The sequence below is a fragment of the Chrysemys picta genome, chromosome 3 (genome assembly GCF_011386835.1).
Source record: "Chrysemys picta bellii isolate R12L10 chromosome 3, ASM1138683v2, whole genome shotgun sequence".
In the NCBI taxonomy this organism is placed as follows: domain Eukaryota; kingdom Metazoa; phylum Chordata; order Testudines; family Emydidae; genus Chrysemys; species Chrysemys picta.
This window is the reverse complement of record NC_088793.1, coordinates 112,515,776-112,533,509: the sequence shown is the minus strand read 5'-3', so window position 1 is coordinate 112,533,509 and position 17,734 is coordinate 112,515,776. Positions and strand designations below refer to the sequence as shown.

General features: G+C 38.9%; 1 protein-coding gene across 10 annotated transcripts in view; it reads right to left on the bottom strand.

Annotated features, from left to right (window-relative positions):
• Positions 1-17,734, bottom strand: part of SASH1 (SAM and SH3 domain containing 1) — an 817,652-nt gene that overhangs the window by 127,896 nt on the left and 672,022 nt on the right. For all 10 annotated transcript variants that reach the window (XM_008177281.4, XM_065590318.1, XM_005280431.5 and 7 more), the window contains exon 2: positions 10,490-10,618. In XM_008177281.4, coding sequence (XP_008175503.2) covers positions 10,490-10,618 — 129 coding nt within the window. The remainder of the gene's footprint in view (positions 1-10,489; positions 10,619-17,734) is intronic.

Below are 17,734 nucleotides of genomic sequence, written 5' to 3'. Positions count from 1 at the left end.
TGTTGCACGGTAGCGGGGACCACAAAACTATCTGTCACGGACAAGAGAAATCCTCCTCTTTTCTATCGACTGTATCGAAGGATTCTGTGAATCCACTCCAGGTGCCTTTGGATTCCTCATTCTGCTCCCACACTTCCAGGAGATGAGGCCTTTCCCTTCAACATTCCTCAGCTCCTGTTGTGCTGGAACACTCAAAACAGCTGAAGAATTCTGGCAAACCCTCCAACAGCAGCCTATAAAAGACAGACTAGCAAAATGGGAGCATGAAGCTCCCAAGAACACACACACGCCTCGCAGCTCAAACACGCGTCCTTCTCCCCATCCCCTCTTTTTCCTTCCCCTTTGAACAGACTAGAGCTCAGTGAGGATGGTAGTCAGCTCATAGAAACCCAAAGAGTCTGTAGTGATACTTTGTCTTAAGCAACAAATGAATAACATTCTGATAAGCAAACGTATTTAATTCAAGTCACTTGCACAATATTTCTCGTCTTCAAAACCACTGAAGTGTGATTCATATTCTATTACTACACCATGTCATTCTAAAACAATAGTGGCTTCCCAGGATTCCTTTGATATTGGTCCAATATGAAGGGAAGATTGTAGTGTTAATGCAGATAGTGGTATTTCTTCTCTTTATTCATTTAAAATTATTTTAAAGAATGTACACAGCAAGCTTTGGTATTAAACTGGGGTAACCACAAACAAGCCATCTATAGTGGCTTGTATGTCAAGAATGACTAGAGAATTAAATGTACACACTACCACCTGCCACTCAAAAGTCATAACCAAACTGATCCACTGACAAACACCGAATGTAGCTCAGCTGTCCTTTCTCTCCAACTCTGGCAGACAACTGTCATCGCAGAACCATAGTAACTTCATAGAGTAAATTTCTAAGTCCATCTCCATCGTCAATGCAGGTAATTCCCTATAGTTATTCTGAAACGCTAATGTGGTCATACTCCAAATTCTATTCCTAGCTCTGATTCACTGGCCTTGGATAAGATAATTAACTCTTGTAGCCAAATTCTATTCTTTGTTACACTGGTTTAAATCCAGACTAACTCCATTGTTTGTAACCTAGTTGCTCTGAATTTAAAATTGTGTAACTATTGTGTTACAGTGTTGAAAAATGTGGCTACACTAGGGAGATTTCCACGGATACAGCTTCACCAGTAGTTGAAATTCAAGAGCAGATGAGGCCTTAAATTTACCCATCTGTTAAAACACACATCAGGGACAACAGCACTTAAGTTACCAGCCCTAAAGGGTGTGATGAAAGTTAATTAATGTTTGTAAAGTGCTTTGAAGATAGAAAATGCTGTACAAAGATTAAATAAAAATATTTTGATAGATTTCTTGTAGGTTAGCAACTGAATGCTCTAATTACTTGGCCTTCGGTCATTTTGGTATGGATGATAATATGAAACATATGAACTTAATAAGGTGGACTTCCAATACTCAAATTCTTTTCTGCCCCTCACTTACATGACTTTGCAGTGGCTCTCACATGCCGTACAGCTTTAAGCTAGCTTTTCTCTCAAGGGCTGCTGTGAAGCAGGACTGTATCAGCTCAGATACTATGGTGAGGGAGGAGACACATGAGCACATACACAAGCAGAGACAGACAGCTGACAAAGTTTTATCACTCAGAAAAAAGTTCTTCCACTTATTGTTTTCTTATCACCTTAGTTTGTCTTGGACAAAGGTTCTCTAATTTGATTATTCTTTTCTTTGATTTCTTGTTCCTGCTTTATCGAATTCTTTGGTTTAACTCCCCATATAGACCTAAACCAACTGATTACAGTTGCTATCTCTTCGAGGAATTCTGCCACAACAGGTAGCAGACAGGTTTAAAGTGATTATTATTAAGCGTTTTTAATGGGGGTCTCTCACATTCCAAGTGTTGCTGCTGCGAGATTTACCATTAGGAAAGAATTTATTCTAAATTAGTTTCTAATCCCCATCCATTTTGTCTGTCATGACCAGCAATACCGGAAGTTCTATCAATTAATCCTTTTGCTAAAATAATGAAATTCAATCCTTTTGCAAAGTATTGCCAGTTCATATTGACATATATGTATATAATATATAATGTCATTACTTCCATAACCCAATTTACTTTAATAACCAGAAATTAAGAGGTAGGTAACTACCGGCCATAGTAATCTCACATTGCTTTGCTTCCTTATGTAAGATGCAAAACCTATAATAGTATAAATAATAGGGGAGCAGGGGTCTTAGCTGATATTCATTCATTTTATTATCTTGGGGAACTCAGTGATTGCATGACGACTCTGGTTACTGATCAATCTCTCCAAACTAACTTCTATCTCCCTCAAATCACAAACTACCTTGTTTGATATGGAACTTTCTGTGTGCACTTCAGGCGACATTGCCAAAAATAGAGGATTTAGACAATGCTGATAAAAGATCAAAGATCAAGAGATCAAAGAAGTGTAACTGTGCAACATCAGAACCTATATCTCAAAGAAGAGAAGGGACAGAGGCAAAAAAGAAACCAATCCCCTTGAGTTCACAGATGGAAGTCTTTCTCCCTCTGTGCAGCTTTATTGGGGGGACAAATCTCCTGGAGGGGGGAGGGAGAGAACACTCCAGAACATATCCAGATGTTCACAACTATTCACAATGTGGTTCTAATTTGCTTCAGAACACACTCTCAGTTAGGATCCATACATTTCTTGGGTGACCCACAAGGCTGATACTGGTGCTACAGATACAGATTTTGAATACCGGATTGAGTCCTGGACATTTATCTCAAACATCATCTTTATTATTCCTCAAGGATCAGAGGCTCTGCTCATTTATTCAAAAGCTTAGGAAAAACAGAAGCAAGTGCAGGGCTGGGCTGACTTTTTGAATCTCTATTGTAGGTCAGATTCAGCCTATGTGGATACACTGACTGAAGTGTTTGAGCAACAATTCCTGGGGTGAAACATGGAGTCTGCTTGCAGAGTTGTATTTAACTTAAAAAAAAAAAAAAACACATTGTTACAAAGGAAGGGAACAGCATGGATGTGCTGGTGAGGGATTACATTTTCCTAGGAGATTCCATTCTTTGTTTTAGCACCTCCTTCACAGACCAGATTCTGATACTCTTCCTCTAGTCTAGCAGCACTCTATTCAACTAGGATATCAGACTTTGGCCCAAACTGAATAAAAACCGCTAAGAAATTTCAGACACTGAACCATTACATGTAAATTTTAAGTAAATACTGGCTGCCATTTTATTAGACCCTACTCCTCCATGTAGCCACTTTATAAATACAACCACTGTATCTAGCAAGTCATCAGTACTAACCCATCTTTTCCTGCAGCTGGGACCACCTACTCACAAGTGGTAGTTGTCTGAAAAACATTGGTACGTTGCACAGTGTTCCGAGATGCTGATGAATAACTCCACAGCATTCTGGAAGCTCTCTCTCTCTCTCTCTCTCTGTGGCGCCTGCTTACACTTGCTATCTTTCTCAGATTAGTGTCAATCGGATTGGCATTTTGGAATTCTTCTAATCATATGCAAATGAGAAATAAACACAGCTGCATATCACAAAAAGTGTGTTTGTTTTAGGTTTGGATGGTTATTTTAAAGAGCTCTTCCCGTCTGCTTGTTTATTTTGTATTTATTTTGTTGTTGTTTTTTGTTTTTACAAAAGTGGCTTTATCCCCTGTAATAAAATTTACCTACCATTTTCACATTGGGTAACATGATTGCTTCCTTTTGGGGGGAGGGGGCGGGGGGTTATCTTCTACATTGAGAGAGGAAAAAAACACAGAAGGAATTGAAGTCACTCAACCAAAGTTTTTTTTTCTATCAAGTCCTCAGGTTCTGATTAGATTAGATCACAGAGTTAATAAAAATCCAGTTTGCCAGTGCCAGCAGATACGCAGCTTTTCTAGGACCAAATAGCACAGTGAGAACAAATTCAATTCATTTTGGTGCAAAGTAAAAGTCCTCCTGAATTTAAAAAAAACAAGAAAATCACTACAGATGGTGCTATAAGACTGAAACTAGAAGACAAACAGGCCTACATATCTGGAGGGATTCTATTACCATAATTACTAAATAATATCTGATAAATGTGAGCTACCTATTTTATACCGCATATTAAACAAAACCAGGGGGTGAAGAGACTTGAGTAAAGTGGAGTTAAGACTGTAAGTATCTACCAGTCACTAAAGAAAACCATCCCTTTTGAAAATCTGGGGTTGTCAAAAAAAATGCAAACACTAGAAAGCCTGCAAATGCCAAACTGAGATTACACTTAAAAACACACACACGCGCGCACACACACACACACACACACACACACACACACACACACACAAATATAAATGTATGGAAATGTGCAGTTAGGGTCCCCAAAATAACCATTACTCCACATCTGCCAACTTTCCAGCCTGTACAGCCATCTCATTTTGCCTGTAAAATAGACACGTTTTGCTTAAGGGGGGTTAATAGGATTCTGAGGTAGAATTTATCAGGTTTCCCCACCCCACATTAGCTGAGCTCCAGCAGAGGTAGAAATGGAGAAAGTGCAGGTGTTTTTACCACCCTTTTATCTTAGGTTCTGATTCAGCATGGTACTTAAATACAAGGCTTGCTTTATTCCCATGCTTAAAGACAGGCAAATGCTTAATGTTGAATCAGGGCCCAGCAGCAGTCAGATGACAATGCTAAAAATGTTTGGCTCCCTGTCTCTACTACAGCTTCCATTGTTCCTCCTACTGGTGAAGAAAAATGCTCATGAATTTTACTAGTGTAGATAAAGCCTAAGAAGTTGTGTGCCTGAGGTTGCCAATATATTAAATCCACATTACATCCATCATATACAGGCACAAACCATTTTTAACTACTACAGAGAAGAGAAAGTCTTTAGAAGTTCAGGTGTTCCACTACTTCTGCTTCGCGTGTGTGTCTGTCTGACTAATGAGGCTTGTAAACTGTCCACAATTATGAAGGTTTTAAATGTGTGTTCTGTACAGAGTTAGTCTTCTGTCCTCTACATTTTTTTAAACAAATCCAAATGTTGTTTATATTTTGTGGAGCCTAGTGCAGGCAACAAGACAAAACAAAACAGTGAATCCTGTTCCAGTGAGACAGAGGCATCCCAACAGTACTAACCAAAGCAAAAAGATAAAAACCACATGAAGATAATACTGAATTTGTAGAGCAGAGATGACCAGTTTTGTGGTAGGAAACAACCATCAACTTTAGGAGACACTGAATTTAATACACCTCTTCCTCGATATAACGCTGTCCGTGGGAGCCAAAAAAAAAAATCTTACCGCGTTATAGGTGAAACTGCGTTATATCGAACTTGCTTTCATCCGCCGGAGTGCGCAGCCCCCCCCCCCCGAGCACTGCTTTACTGCGTTATATCCGAATTCGTGTTATATCAGGTCACGTTATATCGGGGTAGCGGTGTATATGTGAACAGCAGAAAGAAACAGAACTGGGAATAATGCAGGTAGGCACTTTAACACACACAGTTCCCTCAACAAACGTCTATTGTGGCCTATAACATACATGGCTATTCTAATCTGGGTCTCTCTTGTGCAAAGACTAGCTCAATTAACCTCATCAACAACCGGTATGGTAGTTCTGTGATATGGCCAAACATCTGAAGAAGTGAGGTTCTTACCCACAAAAGCTTATGCTCCCAATACTTCTGTTAGTCTTAAAGTGCCACAGGACCCTCTGTTGCTTTTTACAGATTCACTAGAGAGTTGATGATCTCATTTCCCATGTGATCTAAATCCATCTCTCCAGAGGTGAAAGGCTAATGAATTGTCCTATTTGTGCCATCTTCCCCCACTTTTCCTTGCTGCACACAGAATTTGTGAACAAATAATTGGTTGCCCAGCACCTTTCAGAACTATGCACATAGTCACAGTGGCATACAAAGATTACATACCCTAAAAAGTGTGCTGGTGGTGAGAAAAGGTTTCGGTTTTGTTTGGTGTTCATTTGTATTTTCTAACATTATACGTACATGTGTGTGTGTGTGTGTGTTGTGTATGTATGTATAAATACTCACACTTTAAGAACATATGGGATTAGGAGGGTGGATTTACAATGTATATATTAAAAGATACTGGATGGTCTCTTCTTTCCATATGAAAACATTTATAAGATATTATTAAAAAGGAACAACGAAAGTGGCATATCTGTGTTCCTTATTTATTGCTTCTCAGTGACATCCATCTTTAATTTGAGCAGCTTACAAGTCCAAACATTTTTATCATTTGCCATTGATATAAGCACAAACTCAATCTATCTGAATCTCAAGCTGTATTTTCTTTGCCTTACAGATCATCAGCCACAATAGAGATCCTAGAATCAGAACTTAGCTGGTGATTGTCAGTGATGGATGAGACAACACAATGCAGTATGCTCTTTCCCAGCTATATCATTTCTGCAGTGCCCTGTTAACAGCCCTACAAACTTGTTTATGTCAGGAAACTGAGCGGATACATCTCCAAAAGACTCACAGGAAGCAGATATGAGCAGTAACAAGGTGCCACTTTCACAGAGTCACTTTTCTGGCCATAACTTCATTTTAACAGATGTCCAGTTGCATATTAACAGTGATCCATCCCTTTTAGGCTTGAAAAGCCACTATGTATTCTGACTGCAGTTTTCCCCAGCCAAGAAAACACATGGTGTGCAGGAACAGGCCAAATGTTTGCAAATGTGGGTAACTCCCTTGCTGTTCACAAACACTAATGCCCCCAAACCCAGCATATTCACCATTATAAAAACAAAGGCAAAAATCCAAATGAAAAATACAGTTATTGTGTTTAGGGACCAACTAAAAAGCCTTGATAACATTACAGTTTGGAACCATAATCCTTGTTTATAGAACACTGCTTTCCATCCATCTGCAGCCCCTGCTTCGTTGATGCAAGATATCCTGTTCTCCAGAACAATTTTGCTGAGTGCTTTTTGTTTCAACCTGGAGCAGGACATTCAGACCAAAATGGACATGGTCTGATAGGCATGGTTGTAGAGCTGATTACAGAGCAAAATTTAGAACTAAGATATCAAAACTTTCTCCCCAGAAAATTAAAACTATAGGGTAGCACCAGTAAAGAGACCATCCTTTTGGATTTCTTCCCTTCACTGACTGGACTTCAAAGGACAATGACTTTCATCATTGGGAGGAGGTATAGCTCAGTGGTTTGAGCATTGGCCTTCTAAACCCAGGATTGTGAGTTCAATCCTTGCGGGGGGCACTTAGGGATCAGGGGCAAAATCAGTACTTGGTCCTTGCTAGTGAAGGCAGGGGGCTGGACTTGATGACCTTTCAGGGTCCCTTCTAGTTCTATGAGATAGGTATATCTCCATATATCTGAACAAGTCACTAAGATCTATATATAACTAACAAAACTGTGCCAATCACTGCCGTTTTCATTTACCTGTATGTTAGATCTCCATCCTCACCCTTTGTCTTTTAGATGCAAGATCACTGCGACAGATTATCTGCATTTACAAAACACCCAGCACAGTGAGGTCCCAGTCCTGATAGGAGCCTTTGGGTGCTTCTGGAACATACATTAACAACAACTTACATTAAGCTTGGCCTACACAGGTTATGACATGTGCAACCCCCTACTTAATAATAATACCTTTTGTAGTACAGAGGCAGGCTAAAACAGCCCTAAAAGAAAATTCAACAGCAAGCTAAGGTTAAAATCTCAGACAAAAATGAATGGGACAATATTCATCCTATTTTCTGGGTGCTCCTCAAGCCACTATCATCTGCTCTTCAATTTAAATCAACTCCCAGTTAAAGCAGAGTTGTAGATAGTAATATTAATCTATTAAATCAACAATGTATTACTGACGACAGGTCCACTACCTGCTCCTCATGTACCTTCCAAGTAAAGTTTGCAATAACAAAATTTTTGCTGCTGTCAGCACTGCTGGGATATAGCTGTGGAAGAGTGCATTATCAACAGAATGGCTAGCTGATGTCCCAAAAACTTTATCATTGTACTGAGAATGGATGTAACAACATTAATTTGATTTTCAACCACAAGGCTCTCTCTCTACATAGCTCGTAGAGCTGGCAGTTCAAAAAAATTATCTTTTTGATTTATAAACTGAGCACATTTGATGCAGAAGCCACTGAAAAATATACCCCAAGATGCCATTTTCACACAGCCACTTTTCAGACTAACTTCCCTTTGAAAGCAGTAGCCGGTGAAATCACTCACAGATCTGACTTGCATTAGTTCATATCTTTTTAACCCACCACGAAGTTCTGCATCTTTGATGTGAGCTAATTAAGCTCGTATGGCTTTCCCCAGACTGCTTTCTGGAGCTCTGGTACGAACAGAGCCAAATTAGGCCCATCTGTCTAAATGGAAGGGAGTTCTCTCCAGTTGTAACACATGCTTCGTTACCCAGCACAGAAGCTGTCTTCCAAAATTCCTGAGCGCCAGGAAGGAGATTTTATAACTGCCAAAGCTTATCTGGAATAGTCACTGTATGCAGTTTGGAAGACAGCATGGTATCTCGGGATTAGATTGAACCACTAAACTGTTCCAGTCACTTATTCATGCAGAAGGCTCAGCTGTCCGCACACTGTGGAATGTTCCATACGGAGCCCCCTGCAATAGAGTTGCATGCAAATCTTAAACATTCAAAACTATAGCATGAAAGCTTTTTCTTCACAGTGTTTAATTTGTTACACCATGGTAATCCTGCTAAAAATGAAATATTGTTTCCATTTAAAAAAATAAATCAAGAAGGATTAACTAACTTCAATTGAGCACAGGAGATTATTTTCTTACGGCCTGATTCTGAAGCTCTTCCATTTGCACAACTCCCACTGAAGTCAATGAGAGTTTTTTATGTGGCAGGGCTGCTGGACTCAAAGAAAGAAAGCAGCCATGTGGTCCATCTCATAAACCACAACTGCTGCAGCAATAGAAAGTCTCTAATTGCTCCCAGAGTCACTTGGCTGTCTATGGTATGGATCAGGTGTGTGTGTGTGGGGGGGGGGGGGGGGCGAGTAAGGGGAAGATGGGAGTATTCTGCTTCTCTGTGATATTAAGACAGTAAATACATGAATCCAAAAGTCTACAAACCAAATTCAGGAGGCTCACAAGCTCCTCTGCATGTTAGACCTTTCACAATATTGGACGTATCTGAAGGGGTGAATGGAGGAGGAGGAGTGCTTGCAGTGAAAGTACAGGAGTGAGAGTCAAGTGACCCGAGTCTATTCTTGGCTTTGCCACAGGCTTGTGAATCAATAGGAAAGTCATCCGTGCCTCAGTTTACCTGTATAAACTAGGGATGCTCCACCTCATAGTTGTTTTGTCTGAAAGGCCCTTTGAGATCTCTGGGTAGATGGCACTAGAGAGGTGTAAAGTATTAATGTGACAGCATATACTCCTATGTCTTTGATATGTACTATAACATGTCACAGCTCTTATGAACCAACAGTGATTGACTTCACTGTTCATGGTATGTAAACTCTGTGTCTTTGCTAACTACTTTGGTTTATTGGTTCCTACATTTAGTACTCAAACATTATCATCATGATAAAATTAAAAAAGTCAAGGTCCAAGTTTAAGAAATATTACTGAAGTAATCCCAACATTCTGTGAAATTTTAAGACCTGAACATGTTTCTATACATTACAAGGATTCTTACTGATACTCTGAAAACCAATAAAAAAAAATTATAATGAAAAAAGTATTGTAAGTAATAATATTTAGTGTACATTCTACATAGATATTTGTTCAGCAATCAGGCTAAATAGTGTAAACAAAAGAAAAGAGGAAACAATTAGCAATTGCCAAACAATGAAAGAATCTCACTTAAGATTTTAGAACGGGCTCTTTTGAGAAAAAGATTTTCTTTACCAAAAAGAAAAAAAAAAAAAAAAAGACTGACAACTATGGTCCATGCCTACATCCGTTTCAGCTACTGTGGAACTATATGCTTCTGAGGAGGCAGACTAACTTCTCTGGGACGCTAGTGTATTCTAATGCAGGATCAGTATCTGTGTACAGACTGCTTTAGTTTGGGAGACCTGAATAAAAGACAACATTTTACAGTTGTGAGGAGCTACGTTTTAAAATTATATAATATGAGGTTTAGGAACAAAGGTGTATTTCCTAATAACCATATTGGAAACATCCTTGAGCAAAGAATTAACTAATTTCTCTCATATTAAAGCAGCATTTTCTTCCATCTCAGTCAACTTCTGTAAGGAACTTTGTGTAAGCAAAAAGATACAATAAGCTAACGCAATCTGCAACCTAATGAATCATATCAATAGACCAACCTCAGTATTTCCCACAAAAATAATTAGGACCATCAGCTTGGAAGTGTTATTCTGTGGGCACACATGTGCGTTCTCAGCCCTATTTCCCTGAGCTGGAATGCTGAGTATTCCATCCGTAGTGTATGCAAGAAAGGCCTGAGATGGAAAGATGTAGCTACTCCACTTACCATATCAAGGTCTTGAGAAACCCTCCGTTTGCGCAGCTCCTCCATCCTCTCACACACATCAGTAAAACAGGTGTTATAGTAATCTGCGTACTGCTGTGCCAGGTCATCAATGTTACCCAGTGACCCGTCCTAGGGAGAAGAGACAATGAAATAAAACAAAAGCTTAATCAAAGTTAAAAAACCTCAGATTTTAAAAGTAACCATGGTGATTACACATGAAATGGAATTATCAGGCCATCTTATTAATGTAAAATTTACTGAAATTGTCATTGCCCAGGGCTGTGGCTTGCTTCTTTAGAGTCAGGGCCGGCGCAACCCATTAGGTGACCTAGGCAGTCGCCTAGGGCACTACAATTTGGGGGGTGGCGACCGCGGCGGTATTTTGGCGGCGGGACCTTCCGCCGCCTCTGTGGGAGGCGGCATTTCAGGGCGGGACCTTCCGCTGCCTAGGGCGGCAGAAAAGCTGGTGGCGCTCCTGTTTAGAGTGAGTGTTTTCTATTATATTACTGATGTAGAACTGACAAAAGCTGACGTCATGGCAGCTAAGGGGCATACCTCTGGCATCACATTCATGCCTGAAGCCCCCTTTCATGGAATATCCTATATCCAGCAGGGATTTCCTTACAGTTCCTCTTCTGGGCAATGGGGGTTGCTGCACCTTCTCTGAAGGCCACTCCTGCTCCCCCTGCAGGGTGGCAACCAGAAGAGCAGCTGATGAGCACAGGGAGCAGGTGCTCATGTACTGTGAGGAGGGGGCCATGCAAGTGTCTAGGTACATACAGAAGACAGCAACATATGGCAGGGAAATAATGAGGCCCAAGAAACTACCCCCAGTCTATTCCTTGCTGTACCAGGCACTCCAACACACATCCAAGCTCACTGGGTGTCCTAGGCACCCAGCCACTCATCCCACCACCAGCCTTCTGCCCAACCCAGCTGTCCCAATTGAGAACATTTCCTTCACTGCATATACCATTATTTGTGGGGAGTGGCTCTGTTGTCTCTGACAACAGTAAACACTTCTTCTAACATCATACTCTTCACTTACGAGCACAATGAGCAGGACTGCAAATTGTCCCAGTAGAACCATCAAGTTTCTGCCACCCATAAGGACACTACTAGTTGACCACTGTATCAGAATTTATGTATGAGAAAGGGACAAAGAGCACAGCCAACACGACCCATTCTCCTTAAAACATTTTTTAACTTCTGCTATGAAAATCAATAAAGCTGGAAATACCAATCTAGTGTTAATCCACAAGAGATTTCAGAGAGGAGTCCTGCTGCCTCGCTTTGACACAATTTCATCAATACTGCATCTCTAGGGTGAGATGAAATTAAAATTCTAAATTATCAGAGATTGGAGTTTTTCATAGCCACAAAGCATCAGTTTATTATAAAAATGATAATTGCTTTTCTTTATGGTATGAAAAACATATTTGGAAAATATGAAAGACTGGAAAAAAACAGCAAAGTTCCTCTCAGGGGAAAAAACAGAAGGAAGAACTATGTTTTATGTGATACTAAAATACAGGGTCTAATATTGTGTGGGAGGTGAATTTGTTAAGAGTACAGAGAATTTTCTGGTGTCTTAATTGATGAGCATAAGAATTCAGGTTGAAAATCTAGAGTCAATAATATTAATACATACACCTAACATTAATATAAATTGTTTTACAGAAAGTGGATCTAAAATTTCTTTACCAAAGTAAGAGTATTATTCCAAGTTGTGAAGGGCAAAATTTGCAATTAAATCAGGTGCCCTAATCGATATTTAAGCAACTAATACCAGCCCAATATTCAGAGATGCTGATCTGGGTGCCTAACTTTGCTCAAAGTCACAAAGAGAAGCCAGTATCAGAAGTAGAAACAGAATATAGGTCTCTTGATTCCTAAATGCCCTATCCACTGGCCAAGATTGCCATTCCAATGACAACTGTCATTCCAACGGGACGGGTTAGCAAGGTTCCAATAGGTTAGTTATTTGCCCATTAAAGCCAATATAGAATATTAATATATGCCTTTAAAAAACAAACAATGTAGAGGTTTGGAACTAGACTGCATTGTTGAAATGAAATATAGAACCCATTTCAAACATGTTTGTATCATGAATGTAAATGGGAGGGAAACCAAGCAGTTGTTTTGTAGCAATGAACATAAAACTGACATAGAACAAATACAGTATGCTACATGCATTGGTTTATAAGCTAGGATAGGTGTAATTTTATTTCTGTTTTTGTACTATAGTAACGTGTATTATTGCACAGATCCTTACAAATGGAACATATGATTTTGTATTTTGTGCATATTCTTTGTGCATGCAGGAGGAGCAGAAGAGAATACTTTTCATGTTCTGAATTGATTGACTGTAAATCTGTTTTTATTATCTCAATGTAATTTTGCTGTCTCAGTTCTATTAAAGTGTCTCCATTGCACTTTCCATACTTCTTCTAAAATGTTTATTATTTAGGTAAAAATGTCTACATAGTTCTTAAATATTTGTACTGTGACTTTTATATATTTTAAAAACTTGTTTCTTGAATGTTTGGATAAAAAACGAATCAAGAAACAAATCTTAAAATAATTATATATAAAAAAGTAGCAATGCGGATGTTTAAATAACAGAGAAAACAAGATTATAGCAAGAAGGCCTACATTCATGAGCCACATCTTGCTATAACCACAGAAATTTGAAGACCTATTTAGCTGTCCAGTCCATCTTCTTGCCCAGGAAGAAAAGGCAGGACCTTATATTTTGAGATCAGATTATCCAGGTGGTCAATGAACACAGTCTAACTTCACTCCAAGTAAAAAAATATCATACCTAGGATTCTAAAACACAGGATCTACTTACACTAGTACTTTTCCACATGCTAAACTCCGAACAGTTTCCCTGAAAGTTTTGTAATTTTCATGTTACAAAAAACTCAAAGTAGTGTACACATCCAACAAAATCTCCTTTATGCCACTTGTTGAAGCAGTCACATCAGCACTTGGAATAACTCTGTATAACTCCCATCCACCATACTCCTCAACCTGCCAAGGCCCAAACATGGGACTTTCTGTGATAAAAAGACAAAAATTATTCAGGCAGGAAAACTTAAATGCTGAGAGATTCATTCCCTTAGCATCAGTAACTTTCTATAACCTTAGTTTCATGATGCTTTATTTCTGGTGAATAATTTTCAACAACAGAAGTAAGGGGACACCACATTTGTATGGAATATAGGTAACTTTGTGATTAAAATGAGGTAGGCATGAGAGGATGCCAGCCATACCCATCCTCTTCTGGAGCAGCAGCCATGCTGACTGGCTAGCAGTTAGACTGCACAGGCATGCATTGGAAGGTTTTTCTTCCATTTGTTTCCTACAGTCAAGCACTCTGGAACAAGTTGTATGAGAAAACTCTAGCCTCCACCTGTGCTGCAAGCTCAATACACGTGCTTGTGTAACCAGATATTCCTTTCAGCATCGTCAGATCCCTGATTGATTCTACTAATGTGATCCCGGGCACACAAACACAAAGAGCCACCCTTTGTAGGTTCAGGCATGCAATTATGGTTGCTAGTTCCACACTGCAGGGGAGTAAATGAAAACCTAACAGAACCACAGGCAAAACAGATTTGCCTGTTTAATTGTCACATGCATGTTGCATTCTTGCTGATAGTTTGTGCTAGTTTCAAATGGGGAAAGGGCAATTTGAAAGCTGATTTTTTTCTGTGGAAGGATTAACACATTTATCAGCTCCGAGTGTTACAGGTAAACTCTAGCCTGGAGTTTCTTGCCTTGTACAATTGGTTTCTATTCATTTCCTGGTGTGCTTGGAGTACCTAAGAGTTGAGGGGCAAGTTGAAAACAATTATCGCAGATGAGCAAGGAGGGAGAATTACTTCGTAAAACTAAAATTTACACTATCATGTTTTTCTCTAATCTGAATCTTAGATCTATCCAAACTATGTGTATTTAACAGACACAAAGTAGAGAAGTGATTTTTTTTAAATCAGCAAATCTGAAATTTCCAAACATATTCTAAATCCAAATTTAATACTTGAAATTTTGCTTAGCTATAAAAAGGAATATGGCTTTAATGCAAGCTAAATTACAATTAGACAAGCAATATGGAACAGACTTACTCTAGAACTCCACCTATACAACTTCCCAGGAGAAGTTCATGCAGTATTACCAGCACAAGATTTTTATTTAGATAGCATCAATGTACACTAATGGTCCTGTACAACAGGTGGAGCATGTCAAACAAAGAATTACGAGTGTTCATTATACACTTCCTGGAACAGAAGGACAGTAGAAGCTTTTTTAAAGGAAGCAGGGCAGGTTGTCTTATATTAATAAAGTTGGTTTCAAGCTTGGAGGTCTGTGGCTATGTCTTCACTGAAGAGTTAACTCACCTATCCTTGAGTTAACTCCTCCCAAGTTAGCCTACCAAGGGTGAGAGCAGCCACTCTGAGAAATGACACTCAAGCTGCACAGAGTGACTGCATTACTATACAGAGTGACTGCATTAGCAGTGGATGAGTTAGGCCAAAGCTCTGATTTAGCACATACTCCAGATGTGCCAGCTAATTTGAGTTAAAAGCAACACTGCATTCGAATTCAGGTTTGTGTGTGGACAGGACTTGGGTTTGAACAACATAGGAGGTATAATGCGAGTTAACTCTGCAATGAAGAAGACAAGCCCTGTATGAAAGACAGTATGAAGTTGGAAGTGGATGGAGGAAACAAAGCAGGCTCTTAGAAGAGAAGCACTGGTAGATTACAGAGCCTGGGAAAGGTGTTAGAACATTATAGCATTAGAACAACTCCCATTGACTTAACAGATCTGGAGGTTGCAGACTTTTTCAGTAGCAGAGGACACCATGGCCAGACATGGGGATAGAGCTCTGCTCATGTAATCTCAAATTCAGACAGATTATACCCTCCAAATTCATGCACTTAAATTCCAGAGTTTCCAGGAACTTGGGAAGGAAGATGTTCATCAAATCATTTTTATCCAACACTGGAGTATTTATTTTATGATTTTTGGGTGAGGGCAGCTGGAGAGTTTCTCTATTGTATAAGAAGAAACACAGCTGTATAAATCAATACAGGCCAAAGACAGCAAACATTTCACACTCAGCAGCTTCTACTCATGTTACAGGTTACACAAATATTGTCAAAATTCTGCAAAGGATTATACATTTGTTTTATGTTGGTTCAAGTTTTCTTCCATGGATGTAAGTTAAATACATACTATTAGCTCTACTGCACACCTTGATCTTTTAAGTGCTATTAAAAATCATGATGAAAATGGAGAGAGAAAATGCCTTTTTCAAAATCATTGTTACTATTGATAGTATCCATTTTAGGCATCACTAAATCATAGGGAGTACTAACCAGAAGATAACCTGTTTGAGCTCCTCTACGTTGCTTGGCTACTCACTACATTATATCCACTAACTTTTCCAACTTAACTATTCCATATAATAATAATTATATGCTTTGCATTTGTATTGTCTTCCTTCCAAAGTGCTTTATAAATATTAAAATAAAGACTCACCACTCAGCCTGTGAGATAGGTGACTTCTAGTCACCATTTTCCAGATGAAAAAGCCAAGGAAATTGTCCAAGCCAAGATTTTTTAAAACTCCTACTGTTAACAGCACAATTATAAATCACTACATTTAAAGGATATTTAAAACCAAAATTTATTTTTTGTTAAAGCAAGCATGCTGTTTATCCTTTTTATTTTATTCAGCTAGGACAGTGAATCTACTCTGGTCAGTTTTATCTTTGATCACAGTTGTTTTCATTTTCTGACTTTCACGTACTTGCACTAGGCTGTCGGTTTCAGTTTCCAACATCTCAGTGGAATGCTTAAAATTTAAAAAAAAAGTCATAGAAATAAACAAATCTTGAAAGCATTTTTCATATTAATTTGTGTAGCCCTCTTTTCCTCCTACACAAACTTATATTTTGGACCTGATCTACAGGACTACTAACTGCCTAAATCATTTCTGAAAAGCCACTTTCATTTATTTAGTGGGCACCAAATAGCATGGAGATAGGTAATATTGAAAAAAAAAAAAAAAGCACGTATACTTTACATTTACTATATATTGCAAACGACCTTCATCTTATTACAAATACATTCTATACTTGAAATATGTAGGTCCTACATTTAAAATACTACAGGTGATTACAACAAAGAGATAGAGCTTTCAAAACAACATTGTTTAAAATATATAAATTCTCCAGTAGCCCACTGAAATGCACTTCCTTAAATCTCTTGAGCTAAATTACCACTACTAGCATTTTAATAACAAAACAGAACCATGCACCCAATAAACTCCAGCTTTTATGTTCCAAACTTGATAGATAACCAAATCCCTACCACAAAAAATGATTAGCACCAATTTTGCTATTGTCATGCAAACTGCCGTGTTCCAGCTATATAATCCTATTGCCACATATTCTTCCCAAGGAATGAAATTCATAAGAAGCATGACAACAGATTGATTGATATTTTTCCCCAAAATACTTTGCTCAATTCTCAGGTAAAAGAGTTATAAAATATACTTCATAAACAAATTCTATCTGAGACCATCACTGGTTGTTATGCAAAAGAGTAAATAATCCAATAGTCTTAAGGGGCAGAAACTAAAATGAACATTCAATTAATAAAAATATTTCTTGAAAACAGCAGTTGTCCAATATTTCCATTCTATGTTTATCCAGTGTGTACCAATATTTCCATCCTTTGATGCACATGCATAACAGTTTTTGGCAACACACAACTTCAGTGATACACTTCCATGGAATTCCCAGTGAATTTGCTGATATGCATGTGAATACCAAACAGTATCTGCCAGGTTTCATGCTGATGGAGTGACTACAATGGGATATTGTAATGATTTGACACTTATTATAAAATTAAGATTAATCAGTCACTGAACATCAGTTGGTTTAATATGCTGGCAGCTTCCTTTGTACTTGATTTTTAGCAGCATAAAGAGCAACGTTTTGTGAGATACCTCAGATGATGGGGGAGAAGCAACAGTCACAGAAAGAATATAAATGAATACATGTTACACAACTAGGACCAATAAAGTTATAGCCCAGGGGTCGGCAACGTTCGGCACGCGGCTCACCGGGGTAAGCACCCTAGCGGGCCAGGCCAGTTTATTTACCTGCTGACGCGGCAGGTTCGGCCGATTGCGGCCCCCACTCGCAGCGGTTCGCCATCCCAGT